This window comes from Urocitellus parryii, chromosome 8 (assembly GCF_045843805.1).
Source record: "Urocitellus parryii isolate mUroPar1 chromosome 8, mUroPar1.hap1, whole genome shotgun sequence".
Classification (NCBI taxonomy): Eukaryota; Metazoa; Chordata; class Mammalia; order Rodentia; family Sciuridae; genus Urocitellus; species Urocitellus parryii.
Window position 1 is genome coordinate 133,726,155 of NC_135538.1, and position 22,649 is coordinate 133,748,803.

General features: G+C 40.9%; 1 protein-coding gene across 1 annotated transcript; it reads right to left on the reverse strand.

Annotated features, from left to right (window-relative positions):
• Positions 1 to 701: 701 nt before the first annotated feature.
• Positions 702 to 12,038, reverse strand: LOC113177133 (serpin B6-like). The gene is made up of 6 exons (XM_077801695.1): positions 11,874 to 12,038; positions 9,832 to 9,984; positions 6,847 to 6,964; positions 5,360 to 5,502; positions 1,547 to 1,702; positions 702 to 1,220 (listed from the first exon to the last, which is right to left on the reverse strand). Exons 1-6 carry the CDS (start codon positions 12,036 to 12,038, stop codon positions 822 to 824), a joined length of 1,134 nt encoding a protein of 377 aa, XP_077657821.1. The 3' UTR covers positions 702 to 821.
• Positions 12,039 to 22,649: the final 10,611 nt, after the last annotated feature.

The window sequence follows — 22,649 nt, forward strand, 5'->3', positions numbered from 1 at the left end:
CTGCATTGCCAGCCAGTAACACAACTGGCTGTAGAAAACTTAGCCACTTTTTTTTTGTAATAATATTTGCCATGAAGAAATCCACCTGGTATGTAACCACACAGTTGTTGTAAACGACCTTACTGTGAATGGCTAGGTATACCTCTGACCCCTGGGAGCAATTTAACTTTACAAGGCAGGGGGCAGTGTGTGTGTGAATATACCCATTCCCCATCACAATACAGGAAAGTAGAGATGCACGTGGAAAAGGGACTGATTTCTCACTGGCCCAAGTTACCCACTCTCCCACCTCCATGGAGTCTTCTAGAGAGCTCACAGAAATTTTAGAATTTTGAGCTCCCCACAGGAGGTTCCTGAGATGAGCCCTCACCCCTCACCCCTCCTCACAGCTCTGCATTCTACTCTAGACTCCCACTAAAAATGGGATGAGATTTTCATGCCACAGTGGAGAAGAGAGAAGCACCACTTGTCTTCTTATGCCTGGAGAAGGGCCAACGGTGATGGCAGTTATCTGCCCACAGTGAAGCCACGGGGTCCTTCCCAGCTGCAATGGGGTAGGTGACAGCTGATCCCCGACAAGGTTGAATGAACCCAGCAGCCAACATGACCACAGACCCACAGAGAAGGGCAATTTCAGATCCTGGAAAAACATCTCACATGCAAACAGTAGTCAACAGGGGACTCCAAAATGGGCCCTTTATTTCTGAATTGTTACACTGCACTGATAAGGTCACTTGGGTCACAGGCACATGGTGGAGTGTCAGAAGAAAAGTGGGTCAGAGGGAGAAAGCAGAGGACTGCACCCAGGGATGACTGTTTCCTCACGGAGAAGAAACTCGGCCGCAGAACAGAATCCCTCTGGTCCTGCTGTGCTGGATGAAGAAGAGGAAGGGATGGTCTGCGCAGAAAAGTGGAGGACTGCACAGCAACATGAATTCACAGGCTGTGGCGGCTGCAGCTTCAGTACCCTCCTCATTGACCTCCACAAAGGACTTGTGCACGACCTTGGACAGATACAGGTCTTTCCTGGATGACATTCCAGAAAAGTCTGCCCTGGCCTCTTCGAACGCATCGGTCATGCCCAGGCTGCGAAGGACTTCCTCCAAATCATAATTTTCCTGTAGCTTAAACCGAGGGAGGAAAACCTCCACCTCCTCTTCGTCCATCATGTCTGGGTTGGTCCACTCTATGTATTTCTCATAAGTAAGTTCCTTCTCCACCTAGAAGGGAGTTGAACATGTCAAGACAGGGCTCATGCTGTCACACAGGGCCACGTGCGATAATGGAGATGCTCCACGTTGTGATTGCGAGCCTCACCTTGGCCAGAGGTGGTGCTAGTGGTAACCAAGGTAACTAGACAGAGCTCAGGGACAGCTCTGCAGGAGACCTTACCTAGCATCTGCAAGGCCCTGGGTTCCATCCCAGCACAGACACAACAAAATAAGATAAAATAACAAGCTAACTGGGAATGGGGAAAGCAGCTACACCAGAAACCCAATGCCCTTCCCCTGCCATCACGGCCTCGTTATGGCTTAGTGCTCCTTACCGTTTTCAAGTCAATGTGTTCATCGGGCAGCATGATGATCATACTCAGCTCCTTGCTGACGTAGGGAAGGACCAGAATCTTGGTGAATATTTCCCCTATATAGGTCATTTTAAAAGTAGACTTCTGAAACATCATTTGCACAGGCTTCTCCTCATTCTGTAAGGAAATGGACAACTGTTAAGTAGAAACATGACCCAGCTGGCACAGTGGACTAACTCCACAGAGGCAGCCCCTGTGGGCCCCAGGAACACTCTTGACCCAGCTTCTAGGACATGCCATGAGGTTCCTCCTGAACCCCTGTTATGGTTAGACACCAAGTGTCCCCAGAGGCCAGTGTGTTAAAGGTTTTATCTACAGTGTGGAGCTATTGGGAGGCGGTGGAACCTTTCAAAGGCAGGGCCTAGTAGAAGTTAGGTCATTGGGGCAAGTCCTTGGAGGGGACTGTGAGACCCAAGCCCTTCCTGTCTCCTTCATTTCCTGACTCAGGTGACCAGTTTTGCTTGATCAACTGCTCCCAACTCTTCCATCCACCACCCCCATGCCTAAGAGCAAAGGGTCTGCCTCATCATGGATGGGAAACTTAAATTTTGAGCTCAGATGAATCTGTCCCTTTTTAAGTGGATTATCTCATTATTTGGCACACTAAGAGAATGCTGACAAACCTCCCAACACCAAGGTGCCCAGAATCACACCCAACACCTTTCTTGGTGACTTCACCTAGTCTAATGACTTTGAACTTAATCCACAAATTTACAGTTCTACCCAGGACCTCTCCCCTGGACTCCAGGCTCCTGTGTTATACTGGCTGCTTGACACCCACACTTAGACCAAAAGAAAGTCCTAATGTCACACATGACTGTGGGCTCCTTATATCCCCTTCCTGCTCCACCTACACCTCTGCCCATCACAGTTGGCAGTGACACCATGCATCCAGTTTTCAAAAGCCACGGTGTGTCCTTGCTCATGTCTTTCTCTTATACTCTGCATCTCACTCCTTAGCAAATTATGGTGGCTCTACCTTTGAAATACAACCAAAACCTCATCTGTTGTTCTTTCTTCCACTGCCATCACCCTATCCCTGGAATACAGAGATGACCTCAGAGGGATCCCAGTGAACATAAGTCAGATCACACCCCTCTGACTGGACACCCTTCCATGACACCCCCTCTCCTAGGAGCAAGACCTGAAGTGCTCAGTACATCCTATAATCACACATCTCATCTCCCATTCCTTGTCTCTCCTCAACTCCTGCTACTCTCCCTCTGATGGTTCCTACATTCACAGGGGTCTCTATGGAAAATCAGGGTCATTCTATCCCTCCCCTGTACACTCATCCCTAAAACCTAGAGGGTACAGCCTTTCCTCTTCCTGGTCTTTACTCAAGTATCACCCTCTCAGTGAATGCTTCCTTGATAGACCTGACCTGCTACTATACACCCAACCACAGTTTCCTGTCTGCTTCCTTTGTGTCTCTGCAGCATTTACCACTGCCAAATAACTACTAATGTCTTATTTAAGATTCTGGCCTCTCCCTCAAGAAAATGTAAGTTTCATGGGGCAGACATGTTCAGCTAGTCGATACCTGGCACATAGTAGGCACTCAATTAACATCAGCTGAATAAATGAATAAAAAACTGATGAGCAGAAATAGCAAAGGGCCATCCTCAGACCATAAGAAAAAGACAGAGGACAGTGACCACATCCTACCCTACAATACTGCTTAATTCATGAGTACTCCATAGTTTGATACCAGCAGATACTCTGAATTTTTTTTTTAATTCCATGCAACAGGCACAGCTCCCTAGTTCTCTGGCACAGCACACCATTCCGGATCAAATGGAGTAAACCAAAGACATGTCTGCTGTCACTTTCTGTCTCTGCCTTGTCGAACTTGCCTGAACTAGATCTCAGCCACAACAGTCTCCTGCCCTTGGCTCCTCAAACATGTCCTTGGCCAGAACTTGGCACACTTTTTCCATAAATGGGAGGACAGTAAATATTTTGGCATTTGTGCTACAGACAATTCCTATCACACCTACTGGATTCTACTGTTGTGACACATATAAACAAGTAAGTATGTGTGTGCACCAACAAAACTTCATCTGATAAACTTGATATGGGCTGGCTTTGACACACAGGCCTCAGGGTGCTGACCCCACCGTATTCAGTTTCTCTGCATTCCCCTCCAGGACCAAAGGTCTCCAATCTTATAATAGAAAAGAATCCAATCTTGGTAATTTAATGACTCACTAAATATATAATTATGTTAGTAAGCTTAATTTCCTTTAGAAATGAGGAATCCAAATGAAAATCCTTATCAACTCAAAATCCATGCCCCTGGAGACACCCCTGCCACACACTCTGTGGGCTGGTACAGTCAACTCCTGCTGCAGCTCTACCCTCTCCCTCTACTGCAGAAAGCAAGGTAAACTGCTTCACTGCTCTGTATCCAGCAGAAGCTGCATGAGAGCAGTTCTGGTTTCCCTCTGAATACAATGGCAGAACCTCCAAAGAAGGCCTTTTGCCCTCCATCTTCTGTCCTTCCTGCTCCATCCTGCCTGGACAGTGGAGGCCATATCTGAGCCCTCCTGTGAGCACAAGGAAGAGGCCACAGGCTGAGGGGGCAGAGCAGGGAGAGCTGGTTCCCAAGAGCCTCACCCCAGTGCCACATCAGCCCTGGGTTCTCCTCTCCTCTGAGCCTCCTGGGTGGTGAGATGAGCTGTGAGCTAAACTGCATAGATCTGGGGTTTCCGTTGCTTACAGTTGAATGAAGCCCTAACATACATCTTGTTAAAGATGAATTTCAAGGAGAAAAAAATCATATTTAGGGAAAGGACAGTTCATTTCAGAATAAATCTCAACACAAAATGTATGTGTTGAAAAACTGAAGGTTCAGATCCAAGTGGACGAGGAAGATCTAACTTATGGTCAGTGATCAAGAACACATTAGTCCACCCTGTCTGCTTTGCAGCATGTAAAAAAAAATCTCTATAATTAAAAAGTCTTTTTAAAAAATGGATTCTGTGAGAGAAAGACACCAGGCCATCAGCAAACACCTTCCAAGCTGAAGGTGGTTAAACTCAAGAGTCTAATTCTGTGTATGCATCTCTTTGCTTGTTTTTAAACAAAAATATGTACTGGTGTTATCCTTACAAACAAAAGAAGACTGAAGATCAGTGATTGGTTCAGTATTTTCTGAGCACCGGCTACCATAACTACTCTATAACTTCCAACTGCCTACAGGTCAAGCACTTATATGACAGCCATCTGCCCTGGGATGGTTTTTCAAGGAAAGTAAAAAGTCCTTCAACCACTGCTATGTCTACTAGAGACCAGCAGGGGGCGCAGTGACAGCTTAGATAAAGGGGCAGATGCCTGGTGGGGCTTCCAGTGGGGACATAGCAGTTAAGAAAGGAGTGTGAAGGTACTGAAGAAAATGGGGAGGATCCAGGTCCACGAGGACCCTCAGACACCAAATTTGGAGTTTGAACTTTATCTCAAAAGTTATGAGAAACCAAGAAAGACCTAAAGTTAGCCTGAGAGCTACACCATCAGATTTGCCTTGTAGATTAACACAGCAGAGAAAGTAGGGCAGGTGATAGTAAGGGGGGGGGGGGCTCCGAACAGAACCCTTGGTGACATACAAAAGGAGGAAGCTCATGAGACAAAGGCTCCAAGGCATGGGGATTCCTTGCTGCAGGGCTGTCCTACGCCATGCAAGACACAGGCTCCGTGTGGTGGCCTTCATGATCTAGAAACCAAAAACACAGGCCCTGTGTCTGGGAATCCCCTTTGTTACTATGCAACATTCACCTTGCTGACTTTAAATGGTCTCTCCTGGGTGAGCTCTTTGTCAAACTGTGTACCCCAGTTTCCTTTGAAGTAGATGGCATTCACGAGAACCAGTTTGGTAATTTTATCCAATGAACCTGGAGACAGCAACTCTGTAATTTTATCTGAAAGGAAAAATTAAAGAACCAGTTAGCTAAGAGTTTGCTGATGGTTGTTTCAGTGATGATATGGAGAAGGACCCACCTCCTCAAATGGTCAAGCACAGAGATAAAGGATCACATATGCCCCAAATAAGATAAATAGATATTTGTCATCAAAACAAAGCAATATCCCTGGCATTGAAATACATGTTCTAGGAAGAAAAATACCATCATTTGAATAAAATGTAAAAGGAAAAAGTAGATATTAGTAAGTGAATTCATACCACAAGAGATAGAAAGAAATGATTGGTGCCTACAAACTAAAGAACTTAAAATACTGTTACAAGGAGTGATTATAAATTTAAACTTAAATGTTTGAGGTGCTGATATGTTCACGCTGATTTAAACATTACACACAATATATATGCATTGGAGCATCATGTATAGTTTTGTTATTGTTTCTAGTCCAGCATATCGAACAATATTATTTTTGTACAATATACATGATTTTGTTATATCAGCTAAAAATATTTAAGATTTTAAAAAGATGCTCTTTATAAATGTAAAGCACGGTTTAGCCAGACATGGTGGTACATGCCTGTAATCACAGAGGCTTGGGAGACTGAGGCAGGAGGATTGTAAATTCTAAGCCAGCCTTAGCAACTGAGGCCCTAAGCATCTTCACAAGATCTTGTCTCTAAATAAAATATTTATTTAGGACAAATATCCCATTACATTATTTAAGGATGTGGCTTGGTATTTAAGTCCCTCTGATTTGAATCCCTGGTACCAAAATTGAAAAAAAAAAAAAAGCACACTGTTTACATTAAAAACCACAGGTCCATGAGGATAGAACTAAGCAACTTGCAACAATGCATGAAAACTGGGGAGCATGAGCTCACACTGGAGAGGACACAGCTGGGACCTGTCAGGTGAATTTTTCTTTATGCAATTGGTGAAAAGAAAGAACAAACAACAACAAAGACATTACAGTGTGGATTGTTCTGCAAGAGGGGTGCTGACTAGGGGGAAACATCATGGATACACTAAAAAGAGCAGGGAAGACCTAGAGAAAATGTCATCCACTGACAGTATTTCAGAAGCAGATTTTTAAAGCCTGCAATTATTTGAGAACAAACACATCATTCCTGTATGTATTTGACAATGCTGTGAAGGAACTGACAATAAGACTGATGTAAACACTATTAAAAACAGAACAACAGGCTGGGACTGTAGCTCAGCAGTAGAGCATCTGCTCATCATGCCCAAGGCCCTGGGTTGGACCCCCAGCACTGCAAACAAAGGAAATAACAAAGCGACTACAACCCCACCATCACCAGAAACAACAAATAAAAACTATGTTTTTACCTTCTGTCTTTTGAGCGACCCAGGTGTTTATGTGTTTTCTGGACTCCTCTGTAGCATTCAGAAAGTCAAGCTCTTCCATCTCTGCTTGGTAGAATTTCTGGCAGGAATCTTTAAAAGACTAAGGCAGAGCAACATAATTGCATGGTTCCTAAGTAATTAACAACTGTACTTCTTTAATCTACCAAAGCAGAAACTCAATAATGTGCTGATTTAGAGAGGTAATTTACAAATTAATACATAGAATGAACCTAAAATCCACCTTCTCAGTTTTGGGCCATCTTTAATGTCCCGAGTATCAAATAAATTTCATGAATGGCTGGATCTTTATGGGAGTTGCTGAGCCTCAAGAAGTAACTGGGAGGAAGCTGAGCTGCAATAACTGGAGAGAAAGTTAACCCAGCAAGAGCTACCACTCCTCCGCACTCTGGATCAAGGGACACTGAACACAGAAAGTAGAACATAGGAAAATGAGCCATTCTGTACCACCCTGCTACCACAACTTCCTATGATAACAGAAAAATGAGCACCATCAAAAATAGTGTCCCAGATGACTACAGAGCACCTGAGATCAGGTCAGTACAGCTGCAGAACTGAATATTCTCTTTTATTTTATTTTTATTAATTACATGTGTCTAGAGATTGCCAGTGCTGCTGAACATCTCAGTTTGAGGTAGTAAGCAATTCTCAAAAAAACGAGCAGGGCTATGATTCGGCTCAGTGGTAAAGCATTTGCCCAGCATGGGAAAAGCCCTTGGTTGTATCCTCAGCATCACAAAAAAAGAAAGGAAAAAGAAGTTCAAAGTGTTTTACTAACATATCCTATGAAATGATAATGACATTGATGAACACATACTTCTACCATGTTAAAATAGAAAATTTGTGGAATATAAGTGTGCTTACAACCCATTACGTTGGCAATGCACTATGAAAGTATTTCCTAATCTTCCTTTTGAACAGTTTATGGCTCCATATTTGATTTGTATTTATTTATAAGGCAAGATTTCACATTTCTCCTTCAGTATTGCACAGACACAGGTGTTAGGAACACAAGTTCTTTAATTTATTAGCTGGGAGGCCTTAAAAAGGTTAATTAGTGTCCCTGCCTCTTCGTTTGCCTGTTAATGAGACAGCACTGGCTGTATAAAGCTCCCAGAGCTACTTTGAGGCCCAGCTGAGTTACTTTCATTATATATGTTTATCTAATGTTACTGAATTCTCAACATATTGTGGGCACTTAAAAGGAGAACTTCCTGTATCATTCCATTTCATTCTCACAGAGTTCTTGCTTTACCAATTTCACTGTTCTGTTTCTGAAAAATTTTAAATCTTTCAATCTAAGAAAATAGTCTGAAAGCAAACTGGACACTCAATATTGATGACTTGCCACACTTGTGGGTGAGTTTTATAACTTTTAAACACCCTAGGAAATAACTACCTGCTATTCAAGTTACTATTATAAAAACAATGAATAATCAAACTCAAAAAATATGTAATTTTACATCATAGTTGGTATTCAATTTTTGGAAGTTTAAAATAATGAATGACAAATATTTCTAATATCCTTATTTTGTATACTAGTATAAATTTTTAAATATCATTAGTTTTCTTAAAATATCCACCCAAAAAATGAAAGAAAACTAAATCAGCCAATCATGTGAGTGTGTTGGAATTTCTGTTCATATAAAAGGCTTAAAGAGGGTGATGATACCTATAAAGTAGCTAAGACTAATTAAATAAGTAAAACAGATTATAAAAAATCATACTGTGATATATAGTTGTTATCAATATTTGAACCTATGCTTGTTTATGTTCATTTTATATCACTTCCTTTTAAAACAATTAATGTAGTTTAAAACAGGTTTCAAAAATGAGAAAAAAAATCATAGAAAAGATGTGAACTTTCACACATATAAAAACTCTTATAAATCAATAAGAAAGGGGAATACAGATCAAGAGAAAAATGTGCACAGAATATGTAAATAAACAACATACAGAAAACATATACAGGTTGAATATTCCAAAATGTACATGTGCTGAAATATTTTACATTTTGGCACTTTCCAATTGTGGATTTTGGGATTATGGATACTAGATTGTCCATGCTCAAAGAGCTTAAGTTCAATCTCATAAGTAATCAAGATTCAAAAGCTACAAATATGCAGTGTTGATCATGGTAGATGGAAACCAACATTGTGCTTATATCCCTGAAAGGAACAGATACATCACTTTGGAGAGACATTGAATAATACATTATATATTAAAATTTCAAAGCTCTATTTCCTTCCTCTCTCCACAAATCTACCTGGGAGCAGCACACACACACACACACACATGCACAAAAGTCACAGTCAATAACACTGTCTAACAGCCCAGACTGGGTATGACCTAAAGCCCGTCCATGAGCATATATCCTTCTATGTTACAATGTGTCCAATTTAGAATTATCAGATGATGTTTCATAATAGTGATGTAGGGCTGGGGATGCACTCAGTGGTAGAGCTCATGCTTATTTATATTTGAGGTCCTGGGTTCAATCCCCAGTGCCACATAATGGTGATGATGATGATCATGATAACAACACTGAAGTAGATCCACATACACTGAGATGGGAAGAACAAGAAAATATGTCAAAACAATGTGTATTGGATAAAGGCATAATGCAGAGAAAATTACTACAAAACAAGATCACTACATGTGCAGGAGGATACATGTCAAGTCTATGAAAGCTCTTATTCTGGGAGGGATGATGGGTTGTGGGAAAGAGGTTGATGTGGCTCTTGCTTTGCTGACTTTATTGTATTCTGCACAAAAATGCACTCACCTGTGACTTGAGTAGTTTTCTGATTTTTTAAATGAAAGGGTGTGAACAAATACATGAGTAACCAGAAACCTGAGTGAATTCACAGCCCAGGCTCTTTCAGCTGCACCACAAGTCCCCCTCCTCCCCACCACCTTGCTTCATCAAAAGCAGCGAGTATGACTTACTGAGAGGAAATCATAAGACTTTTCTCCAAAGAGCCGGTTGGCTGTTCTAAGCATGTACCGTGTGTCCGTCTTGTTCACTTCAGTGAGAAGGGACTGGAAGCCCTGGTGGACATCTCCACCTCCACTGCTGCTGCTTTTATTTAAAGAAAGTACCTGAAATCAGAAACACAACAAAAACACACCATTGCAGTAGGCCCTGACTACAGGGAACAAGCAAACTATACTAAACTTGGCCTAAGAACTGTGCAGATTCTTACCACCATCCAACTAGAGACAAAAAGTATCTTGAAAGCTCACTCTCCAGTGTCCCTCCCAGGATCCTTCTCTGTACTTTGTCAGTATTGTTCTGAGCAGAAAGGTCTCTCCACAACCCAGGCTCTTTGTATCTAGAGCCTCTCTGGAGACAGAGCTACCACCAGACCTCCCACCTCTGCAAACACAGGATGCTCCAGAAAATTGTAAGGTAAGGTCTCTCCCTGCCCTTAGGTCTGTGAAGGCTCTGACCAACAGAATTTGGCACAAGCAATACTGTCCAGGTCTGCGCCTTAAAAGCTTTGTAGCTATCACGTTCACTCTCTTGCACCCGCTGTCATGATGGAAGGAAGTCCAAGCTGTCCCCTTGGAGGATGTGCTACCACACAGGCTGAGTTGCTGGGAAGAGAACCAAAGCCCCATCCAATAACCATCACCAAGACACCCCATGTGAGGGAAAGCCTCCTTGGACCCTGAAATCCAGCTGTGTATTGCAACAGTAGCATGAGTGGCCCCAGCTGTCATCACAGGGAGCATAAGAATTGCCACTGGATCTGAGAAATAATCCACCATTATTATTTCGAGCCACTAATTTGGGGGATGGTTTGTTTTGCAGTAACAGATGACATGTGCAGCAATGCAGAAGGGTCCCGTCATAACAAAAATAAACCACTTGATACTGGCTTTGGACATGGGGGCAGTTGACAGAGGCTGGAAGGACAGGGATGAAATTACTACCATAGTCTGCAAAAAGAGGTAAGATAGGTGATAAGGTCGGCACTGGCCAGAGAAGTGCAGATGTTCACCTGTAGCAAGAGGTAAGATAGGACAGGTTCCCAGTGAATGCCCATAGCTGTCTAAGATGTCCAGGAAGCATGTATCTTCCTTTTAGCTGCCTAACTTAGAGTGTGGGAAGAGAGAGATGAGCTAAAGAAAGAATTATTGCATTTTCAAGCAGAATTTAAAGGAACTATTTCTAACCCAGTTCTTAATGGGTAGAACATAAAGGTGTTTCTTATCTCTTCCCCTCTCCAGTTGACAACATAATTCTCAACCTAAGAAATGGCCTCAAGGTAGAGCTCCAATCCATGGCCTCAGGAGCAAGATCAAGATCCACTTTGTAAAAACCTTGGGACAACAAAGGCAGCATCTCATAGACCTGTAGACAAAGGGGCTTCTTAGCAACTCAAGGACATTGCCCCACAGCACCCTTACTTCCAACCTGATACAGTCTTGTCTCAAACAAACTTCTGCATGTGGCTTGGTCCAGTGCAGCAGGCTGTAACTTGAGACACAGAAATCCTACAATGGTTTTAAAGGAATTATGAAATATTGAAACTAAAACGTGAGACAGTTCAAAGTGAAGGGGTAGAAATAAACATGAAACATGACCCATTTCTTCTGGAAAAGGACGGGAGTTGCCAAGTGCTAAGCCCAGAATGCACAGGGGGGTGACATGGCCTTACATGTGAGGGACCAGGAATGAGTCCCAGGAAACCCAGGTGGAGCCAATCAAGGAATATTCCCACCCTGAGGGCAGAGGAGCCTGGCAAACACACCTGGCTGGATTTGGAAATTGCTACAGTTCAAGGACTTCAATGTGCTCACAGGGGTGCTCAGCAGGGGTGCTTAGCAGGGGTAGCATGTGCTTCCTGTGAACTCTCCATCCACACCCCTCTGATACCCTCTGATGTCCATCCACAGCAATCCCTTTGGGATTTGAAGTGTGGAGAATCAGCTCAATTGACAACTATCAGCATTTACTATTACTCCCAAAGGATACCAGGTACCTGAGCCATCTGGACTGCGGTGGTTCCCTTTGCTCCCAAGAGGACCATGGCCAGGGCCGAGGAGATGCTGATGGGTGAGTAAAACACATTTCTTGAACTGTCTTCACCCAGCGTTTTAAGAAGGTTTAAGGCAAAGGTACCGGTTGCTTCTAACAGAGGATCCATGATGTTGAGCCTGGAACAATGGACTTCAGATCAGTATCACATGAACACAGGCTCACAGGCCAACTGCACTTTCCCTCCCTTTAACACCACTGCTGCTGTGGTGCAATAAGCAAACAGAAGCACACAGAACTCTGAGGGTCTTTGGGGGGTCTCAAGATTATTTTATGTTCTAATATTAAATGAAGAAGAAGAGTAAAATTTAATACTATGATCCTGTTGTGTGAAGAACTGTATATGCACACTTCTTTGTGTGCATGGGCAAAGTCGGGGTGGGGGGCACACAGGCACCACATTGCTGCAGTCACTTCCTGGAGTGGGTAAGAGAAAGGGTGATTGACTTTGGCTTCCACGTCTGTATTCTTTGGTGTGTTGTAAGAGCTTATTGTATCATTTAATTTGAAAATCATTTAAAATTACAAATTCACTCACAAAGTTACAAAGACAAGATAATCAGTCTTTTTATCATGTGGGGAAGTTCCCCATTTTAGGGTAACTGAAGCCTTAAAATAAATTTGGGAGGTAAAGCCACATGAGACCCTTCTCTCCTCTGAATCAAATACCCACCCATCTCCCCCAACAGATGAGGGTGCTCACTCAGGTGTGCTCAGCAGGACACCATTTAATCCTCAGTTCTTCTAGGGAACCTATGCATGTGACAAAGCCCAAATCTAAGGCCATGTTAAGGGCCTCTACTGTCACAGGCAAGGGCACTTGGCCCATGTGCTCACAACTCTTCCTCATCTCTGGTCAGTGGTGCCTGCCCATGTCCACCTCCACACACTCAGAGCTCAGGGGTGTCTGGAGCTTTTCCAGAAGCGCCTTTGGCAATGCCCTGGCAGCCCTGGCAAGGTCAAGGGCAGGAACACGGTTAACCAGTCAGAAGTGAGTGGGGTGGAGGTGTCTTCAGGCCAGTTGGAATCACAGAATCACAAAATGTTATATAGCACAGCAGGACTTCAGGGATCCCTATTCACAATTTTCCATTTTCAACAGGGATCATGAAGTTCACCAGGCTGAACTGATTGCAGCTAAGGAGAAGATGGACTGAGTCTTTCCAATACGCTTGGAGAAGTCATGAACTTCAGGAAGAGCCTGGAAGGAATCAGGTGAGAGGACAAGAGGAAGGAAAGGGCTCAATCACCCAGGAAGTCTGCATATGCAGTGGAGCAGGCCATGGGCATTGTGGGTACAGGACCTGTCTCTTCCAACATGGTTCACAGATGTTTACCAAACTCATTTCCCCAGCTGGAGAATGCTAATATTCTAAGACAGTCCCCATGATTCCCCTGAGCAGTGGGTGGAAACCCCCAGAACAAGAAGGAAATGAGTGTTTCAGAGTAACCAGGAGTGGGAAGGTGTACCTATATAAGGGACTCTTGACAAGAACATGAAGCATCCCTTTGTATAGCATCCCATTCGTATAGCTGTGGTCCATAGAACAAGGTCCCCAAACACATCTATGTCCTAATCCCTGGAACCTGTGAAAATTCCCTCATATGACGAAAGAGACTTTGCAGCTGTGATTAAGAATCTTCTGATGGAGAGAATATCATGGACCATTCAGGAGGCCCCCAAATGTAATCATGTAGTCACATGTAGTTTATAAAAGGAGGGTGTCAACATGAATAAAAAAGGAAAGAAATTCAGAGACAGGCTCTCTAGAACAAAGATTTACATTGAGATTAGCAAAGGGTTGCAAACCATAGTGGGCAGATTATGAAAATCAAAAACTCATGGGAGTGGAGAGGATGAGACCAAGAGGGAATTTGTCAGAGCTAAGCAGCCAGGTGCAGTGGCACATGCCTGTAATCTCAGTGGCTTGGGAGGCTGACGCAGGAGGATCACAAGTTCGAAGCCAGCCTCAGCCACTTAACAAGCTCTTGTCTCAAAATAAAACATAAAACAGGATGCGGATGTGGTGCAGAGGTAAATTGCCCCCTGACTCAATCCCTGGTACAAAAAAAAAAAAAAAAAAAAAAAAAAACTAAGCCCAGAGCAAATATTATTTTATACCCATTCTTTAATGTAATGGTTTCCTGGGATGGAATTAACCTCAGGGGACCATTTCCTGTCTACAAAAACAAGGGAGCAGGGCTTATTGGTTCATGGTCATTGTACCCCACCCCCCAGCTGTTGCTTGGCACTGGGTGCTCACACTTTTTATAACCAAGCACATTTGTGTAGTTAGTGGATCTCTGGGCTTCAGTCTCACTTTCAATGGAATTGACAAGGCCTTGTCCAAACACCAAACTTCAGTTTCTTGTAATCTCTTGTGTTGCCTTAAAGGAAAGTAATGTTTGGGTTTTTCTCCATCTGAGTTGTAAAGCCTGCAGTTCTAGCACATACCTTGGCTCTAAGTCTTTTGGTTTAACTGTTTACACTTTTAGGTTGGAGCCTATAAAAACTAAACTGTTTATACGGAAATCCTAGATGGAATGCAAACATCACTGAATTCTGTTACTTTTTATTTATTTTTAATTCTAAATTGTTATATATGACAGCAGAGTGCATTGGAATTCATATTACACATATAGAGAATAATTTTTCACACCTCTGGTTGTATACAAAATATATTCACAACACTTGTATCTTCATACATGTACTTAGGGTAATGATATCCATCTCATTCCACCATCTTTTTAACCTCCATACCCCCTTCCGTTTCCCTCCCACCCCATTGCCCTATCTAGAATTTGTCTAACCCTCCCATGCTCCCCCTCCAAACCCCACTATGAATCAGCCTCATTATATCGGAGAAGATATTCGACATTTGTTTTTTGGGATTGGCTAACTTCACTTAGCATTATCTTTTCTAACTCCATCCATTTACCTGCAAATGCCATGATTTTATTCTCTTTTATTGCTGAGTAATATTCCATCTTGTATATATGCCACAGTTTCTTTGTCCTTTCATCTATTGAAGGACATATAGATTGGTTCCACAGTTTAACCATTGTGAATTGTGCCTGTATAAACATTGATGTGGCTGTGTCCCTGTAGTATGCTATTTTAAGTCCTTTCGGTATAGACCGAGGAAAGAGACAGCTGGGTCAAATGGTGGTTCCATTCCCAGTTTTCCAAGAAATGTCCATGCTGTTTTCCATATTGGCTGCACCACTTTGCAGTCTCACCAGCAGTGTATGAGTGTACCTTTTTCCCACATCCTTGCCAACACTTATTGTTGTTTGTTTTCATAATAGCTGCCATTCTGACTGGAGTGAGATGGAATCTGAGTAGTTTTGATTTGCATTTCTCTAATTGCTAGCATTGATGAACACTTTTACTTAATTTGATGATTGATTCTATATCATCTTCTCAGAATTGTCTGTTCAGGTACTGGGCCCATTTATGGATTGGGTTATTTGTGGGGTTTTTTGGTGTTTAACTTTTTGAGTTCTTTATATACCCTAGAGATAAGTGCTCTATCTGATGTGTGAGTGGTAAAAATTTGCTCTCAAGATGCAGGCTCTCTATTCACCTCACAGATTGTTTCTTTTGCTGAGAAGAAACTTTTTAGTTGGAGTCCATCCCATTTATTGATTCTTCATTTTAATTCTTGCACCAAAGGAGTCTTATTAAGGAAGTTGGGGCCTAATCCCCCATGATGGAGATTACAGCCTACTTTTTCTTCTATTAGATGCAGGGTCTCTGGTTTTAATCCTAAATCCTTGATTCATTTTGAGTTGGGTTTTGTACATGGTGAGAGACAGGGTTTTAATTTAATTTTGTTGCATATGGATTTCCAGTTTCCCCAGCACCATTTGTTGAAGAGGCTATCTTTTCTCCAATGCATGTTATTGACACCTTTGTCTAATATAAGATAATTGTAGTTTTGTGCGTCATTCTTTGTGTCAGCTATTCTGTACCATTGGACTACCAGTCTGTTTTGGTGCCAATACCCTGCTGTTTTTGTTACTATTGCTCTGTAGTATATAGTTTGAGTTCTGATATAGTGATGCCACCTGCTTCACTCTTCCTGCTAAGGATTGCTTTAGGGATTCTGGGTCTCTCATTTTTCCAGATGAATTACATGATTGTTTTTTCTATTTATAAGAGGAATGTCATTCGGATTTTAATTGGAATTGCATTAAATCTGTATAGTGCTTTTGGAAGTAGGGTCATTTTGATAATATTAATTCTGCTTACCCAGGAGTACGGTAGATCTTTCCACCTTCTAAGGTCTTCTTTAACTTTCTTTATTTAGGGTTCTATAATTTTCATTATATAGATCTTTCATCTCTTTCATTAAGTTGATTCCCAAATATTTTTTGAGGCTATTGTAAATGAGGTAGTCCTCCTCGTTTCCACTTCTGAGGATTTATCACTGATATACAGAAATGCATTTGATTTATGGGTGTTGATTTTATATCCTGCTACATTGATGAATTTATTTACTAGTTCTAGAAGTTTTATGGTGTAATTTGTAGGGTCTTCTAGGTATAGAATCATATCATAAGCAAATAGTGTCAATTTGAGTTCTTCTTCTCCTATGTGAATTCCTTTAATTTCTTTCATCTAATTGCCCTGGCCAGTATTTTAAGAACTATGTCAAATAGAAGTGGTGAAGAGGGCATCCATTTTTTGTTCCAGTTTTTAGAGGGAATGCTTTCAATTTTTCTCCATTTAGAATGATGTTGGCTTGGGAATTATCATAGATAGCCTTTTTGATGTTGAGATATGTTACTATTATCCCTAATTTTTCTAGTGTTTTGAACATAAAAAGAGGTGCTGCATTTTGTCAATTGCTTTTTCTGCATCTATTGAGATGATCATATGATTCTTATCTTCAAGTCTATTGATGTGATGAACTACATTTATTGATTTCTGAATGTTGAATCAACCTTGCATCCCTGGGATGAATCCCACTTGATCATGATGCACGATCTTTTTGATATGTTTTTGTATTTGATTTGCCAGAGTTTTATTGAAATTTTTTGCATCTATATTCATGAGAAATATTGGTCTGAAGTTTTCTTTTTTTTTTTTTTTTGATGTGTTTTTGCCTAGTTTTGGAATCAGAGTGATATTGTCCTCACAGAATGAGTTTGGAAATGCTGCCTCTTTTTCTATTTCCTGAAATAAATTGAAGAGTATTGGTATTAGTTCTCCTTTAAAGGTCTTGTAGAACTTACTTGTGTATCTGTCCAGTCCTGGGCTTTTCTTGGTTGGTAGACTTTTGATTGTGTCTTCTCTTTCGTCACTTTAAATTGATCTGTTTAAATTGTGTATACCATCCTGATTCAATTTGAACAAATTATATGACTCTAGAAATTTGTTGATGCCTTTGATATTTTCTGTTTTACTAGAGTGCAAGTTTTCAAAATAATTTCTAATAATCTTCTGTATTTCTGTAGTGTCTGTCGTGATATTTCCTTTTTCATCACATATGTTAGTAATTTGAGTTTTCTCTCTCCTGTTTGTTAGCATGGCTAAGGGTCTGTCAATTTTATTTATTTTTTCAAAGACCAATTTTTTCAATTGTTTTGCTTCAATTTCATTGATTTCAGCTCTGACTTTAATTATTTACTATGTGACTCAAGTGATAGTGCGCTTGCCTAACATTCTACTGCTTTTAATGTTGATTTGTTCTTCTTTTTCTAGGGCTTTGAAATGTAATGTTAAGTCATTTATTTGTTGACTTTTTCTTCTTTGAAGGAGTGAACTTCATGCAATGAACTTTCCTCTTAGTACTGCTTTCATAATGTCCCAGAGATTTTCATAAGTTGTATCTGTGTTCTCATTCACCTCTAAAAAATTTTTAATCTCCTCCTTGATGTGTTTTGCAACCCATTTTTGTTCATTCAGTAGCATATTCTTTAGTCTCCAGGTGTTGGAGTGGCTTTTATTTCTTATTTTATCATTGATTTCTAATTTCATTCCATTATGATCTGATAGAATGCAGGGTAGTATCTCTACTTTTTTATATTTGCTAAGAGTTGCTTTGTGGCATAGCATACAGTCTATTTTAAATAAGGATCCATGTGCTGCTGAGAATAAATTATATTTTCTTATTGAAGGATGAAATATTCTATATATGTCAGTTAAGACTAAGTTATTGATTTTATTATTGAGTTCTTTAGTTTCTTTGTTCAGCTTTTGTTTGGAAGATCTAAAAACTAGTGATGAACGAAGAGTATTAAAGTTACCTAAAATTATTGTGTTGTGGTCTCTTTGATTCTTGAACTTGAGAGTGTGTGTTTGATGAACATAGATGCTCCATTGTTTGGGGCATAGATATTTATAATTGTTAAGACTTGTTGGTGTGTTGTTACCTTGATCAATATGTATCATCCTTCTTTATCCTTTTTTATTGACTTTAGCTTGAAGTCTACTTTATTTCATATGAGAATGGAAACCCCTGCTTGCTTCCAAAGTCCATTTGAGTGCTAGGATTTTCCCCAACCCTTCACCTTCAGTCTGTGCATGTCTTTTCCTGTAAGTCTCTTTGAGGAAGAATATTGTTGGGTCTTTTTTCTTTGATCCAATCTGCTAGTCTATGTCTTTTGATTCATAAGTTTAGGCCATTAACATTCAGGGTTATTATGGAGAACTGATTTGTGTTCCCAGCCATTTTGTTTATTTTTGGTATTTAACGTGACTTGGTTTGTCCTCTGATTAGATTTTCCTTTAGTGTAATCCCTCCCTCTGCTGATTTTCATCATTGTTTTTCATTTCCTTTTCATGGAATATTTTGCTGAGGATGTTCTGTAGTGCAGGCTTCCTATTTGTAAATTCTTTTAACTTTTGTTAATCATGGAAGGTTTTTATATTGTCAAACTTAAAGCTTAGTTTGCTGGGTATAAGATTCTTGGTTGGCATCCATTTACTTTAAGAGCTTGGTATATGTTGTTCCACGATCTTCTTGCTTTGTGGGTCTGGGTTAAAAAATCTGCTGAGGTACGCATTGGTCTCCCCCTATATATGATCTGATTCTTCTCTCTTATGGCTTTTAGGCTGGGTATGTGGCTCAAGTGATAGTGCACTTGCCTAACATGCATGAGGCACTGGGTTCGATTCTCAGCACCACATAAAAACCAAATAAAGATGTTGTGTCCACCTAAAAAAAAAAAAAACTAAAAAATAAATATTTTTTAAAAAGATTCTATCCTTATTCTTTATGATAGGCATTTTCATTATAATGTGCCTTGATGTAGATCTGTTGTAATTTTGTACATTTGGTATCCTGTAAGCCTCTTGTGTTTGGTTTTCCAATTCGTCCCTTATGTTTGGGAAATTTTCTAATATTATATCATTGAAGAGAATGTGCATTCCTTTGGTTTGAAACTGTGCTCTCCTCTATACCAACAACTCTTATATTTGGTCTTTTGATGCTATCCCATAATTCTTGGATGTTCTGTTCTTGGTTTCTTACTATCTTCACTGTGTGATCAACTTTATGTTCTAGATTGTATACTTTGTCTTCATTATCTGACTTCTTTCTTTCAAGTGATCTCGTCTGTTTGTTATGCTTTCTATTGAGTTTTTTATTTGATTTATGTATCCTTTATTTCAAGGATTTCTGACTTGTTTTTTCAGAGTCTGTATCTCTCTCTTGAAGTAATCTTTTGCTACCTCTATTTGCTGGCTTATCTCTTTGTTGGAGTTATCAATTTCTGCCTGTATTTGCTCATTTAGGTCATTCCTTAATTCACAGATCATTTTAATTATGAACCTTCTGAACTCCTTCTCTGACATTTCATCAACTTCACTCTCCATGAGTTCTGTTATCACAGTGTCCTGGTTTGTTTGGGGCACTTTCCTCCCTTGTCTTTTCATGTTGTCTATGTGTCTTCCTTTCTTGCTGTGTGGATCTGAGATATTACAGTTTCTTCCTTATATTCTTGTAGTACCCTTGCAGATTGCCTGTACCTCACCTTGATGTTGGTGTTCCTACAGGTGTTCCTCAGTGTGTGCTACTCCATCTAAGGTTGGTGGCAGCAATTGCCCAGGTAACTCGAGATAATAGTTATGGTGTCCCAAGATGGAAGCAATGTCTTACAGAGATGGGGCTGCAACAGTGGGCCTCACACTCCCTTTGGGATGCCTGCTCTGAGATGCAGCTGCTTGTAGGCCCTGTCTGTTGTCAAAAAAGTTAGGGGCTACTGTATGGGGAAGGCTATGGCAATAACTGTAGTGTCCCAAGTTGGAAGCTTAGGCTCCCAGGTGGGGGTTAGGGGGTGCAAACTCAGACCTACCCTGGACCTGGGTCCTACACAAATCAATGTGGACAGATCTGGGCCAGACCTGATACTCTGCTGGTCTGAAGAGGCAGTCCTGTGTTGGAAGCTGGGCTGTGGTAGTACCCACTGGTGGAGGGGTGGACCCAGGCCTACTGTGAGCCCGGGTCCTACCCAGGCAGATCTGGGTAGATCTGGGCCCCTGGGCTTGACCTCAAGTGGTAGTCTCCTGGTTGAAAGGGGCAGTCCTGTTCCAGAGGCTAGTCTAGCAGGTGTCTGCCCCTCCAGTGGAGGGGTGAGCCTGGGGCCCTACAGGCTGGTGTGGCATGTGCCTTTTACCCCACATTTGTTGCCAACACTTATTGCTATTTGCATCTTAATAGTTTCTATTCCGACTGGAGTGAGATGAAATCTTAGAGTAGTTTTGACTTCCACTTTTCTAATCCTAGAGATGTTGAATATTTTTTCACATATTTGTTGGTTGATTGTATATCTTCTTCTGAGAGGTGTCTGTTCAGTTCACTGGCCCATTTGTTCATTGAGTTATTTGTTTTTTTGGTGTTTAGCTTTTTAATTCTTTATATACCCTAGAGATAAGTGCTCTATCTGATGTGTGAGTGGTAAAAATTTGCTCCCAAGATGTAAGCTTTCTATTCACCTCATTGATTGTTTCTTTTGCTGAGAAGAAGCTTTTTAGTTTGAATCCATCCCATTTATTGATTCTTGATTTTAATTCTATCACCAAAGAAGTCTTGTTAAGAAATTTAGAGCCTAATCCAACATGATGGAGATTTGGGTGAATTCTGTTACTTTTTAAGCCTTGATTGCCTCATCTGAACTGATTAATGGACTTAGGGCTTTTTATAAACAATATATTTCAATTTACTGACATTTTTTTCCTTGGTGCTGAAATTGTCCTAACTTGGCTTGTGGGGAGCTCTTTAAATTGGTTATTTCATCCCCAGCTGTTGGTCTCAAACATCCTTGCTTTATGGCAAACACAGGGCCTTATGGGTCCATGTTGAATTGTTCTAGTCCAACAATGTGGTATTGAGATTGGATAGAAAAACTAAAAGATAGGTAAAAAGTAGATAAAAGGAAAGACAAAGAGAGATTAAAAAGAGATTTTAATCTGAAAGTCTCATGCCTGATGCTAAAGTTTTGCATATGTTTCTTCCCAGGTCTGTCACTCCCCAAGCCAACTGGGCTAATTTCACTCCCAAATTTCTGGGCAATCTTACAGTTGTTGGAAATTCATCCACTTACGAAAATTTTCTTGTGCACTGTGGATTGTCTTATGTAAGAAACAGATTAAGCAAAGAGAGAGACAATATTTTAAGAAACTTATAACCTAGGGTACTTTCCAATGTGATTTATTCGTCACTTAACATAGACAACAGCAGTCTAAGAATTCATCATAAACTATCCTGTGACATCAGTCATCCTCACATACTTTCCCATGTTTAGCCCTCAACAAAATTCCTTTAAAAGAGCCTGAGAACCCCCAAAAGCATCTCTGTCAAGATGACTCACATTCTCAATAAATCTCTTCCTCAGACATGTTCTTCAATTCATTTCTGCACATTTATCAAGAACCCCATTCACCCTAAATTCAGGACCATCCCTCCAGAAACTCCTCAGATTTCTTCCAGTGACAGTATACCTATCTTCTAGTTTCTCTCAATCAAGGATTGTAAAGTACAAAATCTGAAGACTCGAGAAGCAGATGAGTACTGGTGCTGATAGAAAATACAGTTGCTGCTGTTGGGCACACCAGTGGCAAGCTGGGACAGATATTTCCCTTTCAGTCCCTCATGTATCATGCTATAAATTAGATCACCACTGAAAGATGAACCTGACTCTACTAAATCAAGAAGCAGCTTTCATCTGGACTCAACTCTACACTTGTTTCATTACACCTAAGTGTCACAACAACCAGTGTTTATCAGCACATTTCTGACACAACTCCTTTATGGGTCCATCATTCTGTGTACTGCCCAGGCCCCTGGGCAGACTTATCCCTTAGGCAATAACATCCTTCATTTGGGACCCCAATGTCTTTCTGCTTCATGGTTGCCTATCTTATTTTGATGGAGAAAAGGATCTAATAGCTTTCTAAGACAAAAGATAGGTGTTTTGATTTGTTGCATGTCTGAGAATGTCTTTATTCTACTCCTCCATGTCAATGAGAGTTAGGCAGGTCTACAATGAGCTGCACAGGATTTTACATCCAAAGATTTGAAGTAGCACTTCCTAGCTTCCCTACCTCCAGCTCTGTTGTTAAGAACTCTCATGACATTCTAACCCCAGCTCCATCTACCCCACAACACCCCTACTCTTTGAAGCTTATGAAATCTTACCCCCATCCCTGATATCCAGAAATGTCCCAGTGATGTGTCTTTCTCTGGGCCCAGTTCATTCTTTTTGGTGGAGA